General features: G+C 43.2%; 1 protein-coding gene across 1 annotated transcript; it reads left to right on the top strand.

Annotated features, from left to right (window-relative positions):
• Positions 1-1,304: 1,304 nt before the first annotated feature.
• LOC141032026 (uncharacterized) lies at positions 1,305-7,082 on the top strand. The gene is made up of 8 exons (XM_073506230.1): positions 1,305-1,610; positions 1,713-3,289; positions 3,843-3,894; positions 4,136-4,786; positions 4,916-4,990; positions 5,099-5,311; positions 5,498-5,659; positions 7,059-7,082. The coding sequence occupies exons 1-8, from the start codon at positions 1,305-1,307 to the stop codon at positions 7,080-7,082; spliced, it is 3,060 nt and encodes a 1,019-aa protein (XP_073362331.1).
• The last annotated feature ends 1,804 nt before the right edge of the window (positions 7,083-8,886 follow it).

Genomic DNA, 8,886 nt, shown 5'->3' on the forward strand with positions numbered 1-8,886 from the left:
GGCTTAGTTGAGTAGGTTGTGGGATCCTCGCCCAGGTAAGCTAGCAGATGTAGATATGAGTAGGTGTACCGGCTGCCGGGGGTGGAGGTGACTGCTTCTGAAAGACTTCGTCTCAATCTTCGGGTTGAGTCTAGTGGGTAAAGTGTGCAAAACTCTCCAGAGTATTAAAACTAATCATGATTAGCCGTGCCCCCGGTTATGGGTAAATCTGAGCCACTATGCCATTACAGTTGTTGGATGATCTTGACAGATGTAACACTTAATAAATTTGTTGGGCAACTTAATAAAGGGTAGGTTGGAGTTGATTTTGCCAACTCAACCTTGTGTACATAATTGTAGTAATAAAAGAACTAAATAATAAAATTGACTATTAGGTAGTTATTAGGATAAAATCAGCTTTCTGCAAAATAAACCCTCAAGCCTTCCTTTTGTTATATTATGCATATACATGTAGGTCTGCTATATTATTAATCCTGTGTAACTTGCCAATACATTCAAAGTATTGACCTATATGGCTGCAACGTCTCATGTTGCAGGATATTCAGACGAAGAGTAAGGTACCGTTAGGGTCGCGAGTCTGCACTCAGCATTGCCAGTGGGCTATGATGGGACTCATCGATATTTTTTGCTACTTTCCGCTGTTTGATTGAATAAAGCTAGCCAAGTGCTATGCAGATTGTTTTATTTTATATACTCTGGATCATACGTTGTAATAAATGATGCACTTGCTATTCTGGTATTCATCTATACTGTGTGTGCTAGCGAGTTCGATCCAGGAACTAGCACGGTAAGCACAGAGACTCAAATCCTTCGAGGTTTGGTCGTTACAAATGGTATCAGAGCAGTGTGTTGACTGTAGGACGTGACCCTAGAAAATGGATTAGAAAAGCCATAGGAGTGACAATTATTTTGTAAACCAGCTATACTTCTTGCTGTTTATTAGTTAACCCCCTCAAGTATCTTGAACAGTTAAGTAGGAACTAGTGCTGAGACCACCTTTCATGCTTGCTTTATATTGCAACGTTATCGTGTTAGCGTATCTGATTATGCCCACTTTCGTGGTATGAAGATACTAGATTGTTTGGCTTGATTGGTAGTTGTTTCTTAAATTTCTTAGTGTCGAAATTATTCGACTATATATATAATATTATCATATTGTTTGTTGTTTGTTTGTTTGTTTGTTGGTGTTATTAGTTGTTGTGTTTTGTTGGCTTGATCATATTATGCATATGGGTAGAATATATTTATATATACATAGTTTTTGGCCCTATTATATCTATAACTCTTCTATGCTTGACCACCAGATGTCGCCGAGGCGTGATAATAGGCGTAATGCTGCAGGAGGAGACAACAATGGCAATGATGTACCGCCATACATGCAGCAATTGCTTCAGGGACAAGCTCAGTTGATCCAGTTGCTTGTCCAGAACCAGAACAACAACAATAACAACAACAATCCACCGCCACCTCAACCAGTGGATATGCTTACCAGGTTCTTGAGGTTGAATCCTCAGAGGTTCTCCAGTTCCCCTGAACCTATTGTGGCTGATGACTGGCTCCGTGCAGTCAATAGGAACCTGGAGACGGTTGGATGCACAAATGCAGAGAGGGTGAGGTTTGCCTCACATTTGTTGGAGGGTCCTGCTGCAGCTTGGTGGGACAACTACTTGGTCACTTATCCCATTGCTACTATCACATGGCCTCAATTTCAGGATGCTTTTCGTGCTGCACATGTGTCTGCTGGTGCTATGAGTTTGAAAAAGAAGGAGTTCCGCAGTTTGCGCCAGGGAGGTCGCACAGTTAATGCGTATGTGGAGGAATTTAATAATCTTGCACGTTATGCTCCTAATGATGTTAACACTGATGCAGCTAGGCAGGAGAAATTCTTGGAGGGCCTAAATGATGAGTTGAGCCTTCAGTTGACAGTGGCCACTTTTAGGAATTGTCAGGACCTGATTGATAAGGCTATTGTGCTGGAGGGAAATCAACATGCCATAGAGAATCGCAAGAGGAAGTACAGCAACAATAACATGTATAATTCAGGACCACAGCAGAAGCCACGCACTTCATATCATGGTAATGGAGGTAATGGACATAATCATCATGGAGGTAATGGGCATCATAATCACCATGGAGGGAATGACCACAACCATAATGGCCACCATCATCACAATGGGCACAAGAGTAACAATGGTAATGGTAATGGTAATGGAGGGAATAATAACCAGAGCCACCAGAGTATGCCTGTGCAGAGGGATATTAGTCAGGTTCAGTGCTATAAGTGTAGGCAGATGGGCCACTACTCCAATGCTTGTCCAGAGAGCAAGAACGGTAATGGGAATTCAGGAGTGAGCAAGCCAAACCCCTTCCAAAAGGGTCATGTAAATCATGTTAATGTGGAGGATGTCTACAATGAACCTGATGCAGTGATTGGCAAGTTTTTGATCAATTCAATACCTGCGCTTGTTCTTTTTGATTCTGGTGCATCACATTCATTCATATCACGGGTATTTGTGGATAAACATAAGCTGTCTACTGTAGTACTTAAGTCACCCATTCCAGTAAGTTCTCCGGGGGCTGAGATGGCAGCAAGTTTGGGTTGTTTTCAGATGCCTTTGTCTATTGGGAAGCATGTTTTTCCTACAAATTTAATTATACTGAAATCACAAGGTCTGGATATTATTTTGGGTATGGACTGGATGGTCAAGTATGAGGGTCTTATTGATTGTGCCAGTCGATCTATTACTCTCAGTGCACCAGGAGGGAAGAGGATCAAATATGTATGTAAGTATAAGCATAAGCAGGTACATGTGAACTCTCTTAAGGGGGGTAGCCTGGAAGAGGTGCCAGTCGTGAGGGATTATCCAGATGTGTTTCCAGAGGAGTTGCCAGGTATGCCACCAGATAGAGATATTGAGTTTCTTATTGATTTAATACCAGGCACTGGACCTATTGCAAAGAGACCGTATAGAATGCCTCCTCAAGAGTTGGAGGAATTGAAGAAGCAGATAAGAGAATTGAAGGCACAAGGATTTATTCGCCCAAGTTCATCACCTTGGGGAGCTCCAGTTTTGTTTGTGGAGAAGAAGGATGGGACCTTGAGGATGTGTGTTGATTATCGTTCTCTGAATGAGCTAACCATTAAGAATAAGTGTCATTTGCCTATGATAAATGATCTGTTTGACCAGTTGGAGGGAGCTACTGTGTTTTCTAAGATTGACCTTTGTTCTGGTTATCATCAATTAAAGATTCGTGAGCAAGATATTCCAAAGACTACTTTTACTACGAGGTATGGGTTGTATGAATATACTGTTATGTCATTTGGATTGACTAACGCCCCTGCATACTTCATGAATATGATGAACAAGGTGTTTATGAAGTTCTTGGATAAATTTGTGGTTGTTTTCATTGATGATATATTGGTATTCTCCAAGAATAAGCAAGAGCATGAGGTGCATCTGCGTTTGGTATTGGAGAAATTGAGGGAACATCAGTTGTATGCCAAGTTCAGCAAATGTGAGTTTTGGCTGGATGAGGTAGCTTTCCTTGGACATGTTGTGTCAGGTAATGGAGTTGCAGTTGATCCATCTAAGGTTGCTGCAGTTACAGAGTGGGAGACACCCACGACAGTTGGAGAGATTCGCAACTTTTTGGGCCTTGCAGGTTATTACAGGAGGTTTATTGAGAACTTTTCTAAGATTGCAAAGCCTATGACTGAATTGTTGAAGAAGGAGAAGAAGTTTGTTTGGACTGATGAATGTGAAGCCAGTTTTCAGGAGTTGAAGCAGCGTTTGGTTACAGCACTAGTCTTAACTCTACCGGATATACATAAGGACTTCCAGGTATATTGTGATGCTTCTCGTCAAGGACTTGGGAGTGTTTCGATGCAGGAAGGTAAAGTTGTTTCATATGCTTCACGTCAGCTTAAGAATCATGAGCATAATTATCCTACACATGATTTGGAGGTAGCCTCAGTTGTGCATGCATTGAAACTTGGAGGCCATATCTTATTGGTAATCATTGTGATATATTTACTGATCATAAGAGCTTGAAGTATATTTTTACTCAAAAGGATTTGAACCTCAGGCAGAGGAGATGGTTGGAGCTTATTAAAGATTATGATTTGAATGTGCAGTATCATCCTGGTAAGGCTAATGTTGTTGCTGATGCATTGAGTCGTAGGAGCCATGCTAATGCAATTAATATTGATAATATGCCACCCGAGTTATGTGAACAGTTCAGGAATCTCAGGTTGGAGATGGTTCCTAAGGGATATTTAGCAACACTTGAGGTAAAGCCTACTTTGCTTGACAGGATCAGAGAAGCTCGAAAGGGTGATAAGGAGATTGCTGAGATAAAAGAGAATATGGTTAAAGGTAAGGCAGAAGGTTTCCATGAGGATGGACATGGGGCCATATGGTTTGAAAAACGTATTTGTGTACCTCAAGATGCAGATATCAGGAAGTTGATTCTTCAGGAGGCGCATGATTCACCTTATTCCATTCACCCAGGTAATACTAAGATGTATTTGGATTTGAGGGAAAGATTTTGGTGGCCTAGCCTGAAGAGGGAAATTGCTGGGTATATTGCAACATGTGATGTGTGCCAGAGAGTTAAAGCAGAACATCAGAGACCAGCAGTTTTGTTACAGCCATTGCCTATACCTGATTGGAAGTGGGATGAGATTGGTATGGACTTCATTACAGGTTTACCCAGGACTCGGTCAGGTTATGATTCTATTTGGGTAGTTGTTGATCGTTTGACTAAAGTTGCTCACTTCATCTGGGTAAAGACTACTTATACCAGTGCTCAGCTAGCAAAAATTTATATGTCTAAGATTGTTTGTCTGCATGGAGTTCCAAGGAAGGTAGTGTCTGATAGAGGTACTCAGTTCACATCCAAATTTTGGCGTCAGTTGCATGAATCCTTGGGCACCAGGCTGGAGTTCAATACAGCTTTCCATCCACAGACAGATGGGCAGACAGAGAGGGTAACTCAGATTTTGGAGGATATGTTGAGAGCTTGTGCTTTGGAGTATGGGTTCAGTTGGGATGATAATTTACCTTATGCAGAGTTCTCATATAATAACAGTTATCAGGCTAGTCTGAAGATGGCACCATTTGAGGTATTGTATGGTAGGAAGTGCAGGACACCGTTGATGTGGGATGAGGTTGGAGAGCGTCAGTTCTTTGGACCAGACTTGATTAGAGATGTTGAAGAGAAGGTCAAGTTGATTCGTGACAGGATGAAGATAGTACAGTCCAGGCAGAAGAGTTATGCAGATGCAAAACGAAAGGAGGTGACATATGAGGTAGGAGACCGTGCATATTTTAGAGTTTCACCACTCCGTGGAATTAAGAGGTTTGGAATCAAAGGTAAGTTAGCACCACGTTTTGTGGGGCCTTACAAGATCTTGGAGCGTAGAGGAGAGGTAGCTTATCAGCTGGAGTTGCCAGAATCTTTGTCTGGAGTTCATAATGTGTTTCATGTATCTCAGTTGAAGAGGTGCCATGCAGAGATGATGGATGTTCCATTGAGGGACACAGTGCCACCTGAGGCAATTCAGTTGGAAAGTGATTTGACATATGAGGAGAAGCCTATTAAGATTCTGGAGACAGCAAAGAGAGTTACTCGCACCAAGACAATCAAGTTATGCAAGGTTCAGTGGGATCATGATACAGAGGAGGAAGCTACCTGGGAACGAGAGGAAGATCTCAGGCAGGATCACCCACACCTATTTGCTAGCCAGCTCGAATCTCGAGGGCGAGATTCATCTTAAGGGGGGTAGGTTTGTAACATCCCAATTTTCCTAAATTAGGATGTTAATAGATCATTCATATGCATATCATATTTTTATTGCATTATTTGCTTTTTCACAATATTCAAATCATTATGCAACAAAGGCAATTTATTGGAGTGGAGATAACATGACTTCTCCCCTGTTTTAAAAATGTTCATAATGTCCAGAATATTATTTCCAGTTCATCTGATATGTTCTGGTATTTTTCTTAATCTCCAAAATATTTTATTTGATTGTTTTATTGCTATTTGAGTGGCTTATTGCATCAAAATTATTTTACAAAATTGCATTAGTATTGGAACTAGTGTTCCTGTAGTTTATAGCTGTAGGGCTATTTTTACTTTGTGTCTAGGTATTTTTATTTAGAATTCATATTGTGTATTTATTTTATTTATTTTGTTCTGCTGCTGTTGTTTTTGTTTAAAAAAAAACACCAGCCGGCCAGCCAGCTAGCCAGCGGCCCAGCTAGCTAGCCAGCCAGCCAGCCAACGCCGCGGCCCAGCTCCCGCCGGTGCAGCCCACTTCCCGCGAAGTGGTACGCAGCAGCGTCGCTCACACCCGACCCGCGCCCGATCCACCTCGCCTCCAGCCACTAACCGTGGGTCCCGCGCCGCTTTCTTCTTCCCCGAGTCGAACACGCACGCACCGCACGCACACCCGGGGCGAACCCGAGTCGAGGTCGCACACCCGAGCCGCCCCGTGCACGCCCGAGCCATCTCGCGCATGCCCAAGACCCGAAGAACCCCCGCACCCCTTTCTCGATCTCTCCCGCTGCCGCACACTTCAGCTAGGGCGAAACGGATCTCGCCCCGGAGCTCGAAGTCCGCCGCCGTTCGCCGGAAGTTTGCGCCGCCGTAAGATCACCCACAGCAGCTCCGCCTGCACCCTTCGCTCCCCCCTCGAAGCCGCGCCTCGCTGACTTATTTTCGTGGGCAGAGAGCCACCGGAGCGAGCAACTCAAGCTCATCCGCCGCCGCCGGAGCACACCGCCGCTCGAGGGAGCCCCGCCGCCGTTGAACACCACCACCACCTCCGCTAGTCACCGCCGCATCCACCCATCCCCTTACCTTCGCCGGAGACCCGCCGGAGACGCGCCGCCGCCGACGCCCGAGACCGCCGCCCCCGTTTTCCCCTGTTCTGGTGAGCACACACGCCCAGCCAATCGGACGCTGCCATGTGGCACTTCGCTACAGGGCACGCACAGGAGTTGCTACAGTGCCCAGGAGATTTCTGTTTCTGTTTGTTTTTTTTTCTTCAGATTTTCAACTCTAACTTCAACTAGCTATATCTTTTATTATATATGTCCAAATTAGGTGATTCTTTTTCCTATGATCTCACAAAAATCAGCACATTATCACAGTACCAACTTTGCACATGTTTGCACTGTTCAAATTTGAATTCGTTTGAATTTGAATTAAATCTTCCGGAGGCCATAACTTTTAAATTGTTTATCGGAATCGAGTGATTCTTTTTGCGTTGTGACTATAGTGCATTTTAGGTGCTGTTAAGCTTCTGTTGTTGGGTTTTAAAAATGGTTTCCTTGCTTTTGGTTTTGTTTTGGTTCAATTCGTGTTCTGGTGATTGATTTGTTGAGTTGTGTGAAACGTGTCGATTGTCCGGAGTGCGACGCGAGCTATTGTAAAGAGTGTGACTTTCTGAACCAGAACCAAGGCAAGTTACATGTTGATCATCCTTTACCTATTGTTTTCTATGCATCTAGTTATATCACACTATGAATATATGCATGTATAGGATTAATATATAAATTTTGCTATGCTGTTGAGCTATCTTCCCGTCTTTTGCAAATCATGGTAGTTGTAGTTGCTATGCTTTGTAGACGGGGGTGGTTCGTGTATTCATTGAGCTTATGTGAGGACTATAAATATAACAAATTGAGTAGTAATTAAGGACTTAATTCACCTCTGGGCGGAATTGGTATTGAAGGGTGGTTTCAAGAACATCATGGTTTATACCCTCTGAATGTAAGTGGACGGCCGCCCAGGCTCAAAAAGATCAGACAGACTTAGTGACTAGTAGCTTCCATGCGCAACCACTAGCTAAATGGGCTCTGGCTTAGTTGAGTAGGTTGTGGGATCCTCGCCCAGGTAAGCTAGCAGATGTAGATATGAGTAGGTGTACCGGCTGCCGGGGGTGGAGGTGACTGCTTCTGAAAGACTTCGTCTCAATCTTCGGGTTGAGTCTAGTGGGTAAAGTGTGCAAAACTCTCCAGAGTATTAAAACTAATCATGATTAGCCGTGCCCCCGGTTATGGGTAAATCTGAGCCACTATGCCATTACAGTTGTTGGATGATCTTGACAGATGTAACACTTAATAAATTTGTTGGGCAACTTAATAAAGGGTAGGTTGGAGTTGATTTTGCCAACTCAACCTTGTGTACATAATTGTAGTAATAAAAGAACTAAATAATAAAATTGACTATTAGGTAGTTATTAGGATAAAATCAGCTTTCTGCAAAATAAACCCTCAAGCCTTCCTTTTGTTATATTATGCATATACATGTAGGTCTGCTATATTATTAATCCTGTGTAACTTGCCAATACATTCAAAGTATTGACCTATATGGCTGCAACGTCTCATGTTGCAGGATATTCAGACGAAGAGTAAGGTACCGTTAGGGTCGCGAGTCTGCACTCAGCATTGCCGGTGGGCTATGATGGGACTCATCGTTATTTTCTGCTACTTTCCGCTGTTTGATTGAATAAAGCTAGCCAAGTGCTATGCAAATTGTTTTATTTTATATACTCTGGATCATACGTTGTAATAAATGATGCACTTGCTATTCTGGTATTCATCTATACTGTGTGTGCTAGCGAGTTCGATCCAGGGACTAGCACGGTAAGCACAGAGACTCAAATCCTTCGAGGTTTGGTCGTTACAGCACCAGGGGCTGCGCCCATGCTTTATTATAAAACTCCTATGGCTAAGTGAGGGCGTTTAAGCCGCATAGTCTGATTGCCTTGTTCGTTGCGCTAAACAACTCCTTCAAGGACCATATAATTGGATCAAGATTGTTTAGATTCCATCCCGAACACCTCCGTACTACCTACGTGAGGGCAGAAGCCGA

This window comes from Aegilops tauschii, chromosome 1, assembly GCF_002575655.3.
Source record: "Aegilops tauschii subsp. strangulata cultivar AL8/78 chromosome 1, Aet v6.0, whole genome shotgun sequence".
Classification (NCBI taxonomy): Eukaryota; Viridiplantae; Streptophyta; class Magnoliopsida; order Poales; family Poaceae; genus Aegilops; species Aegilops tauschii.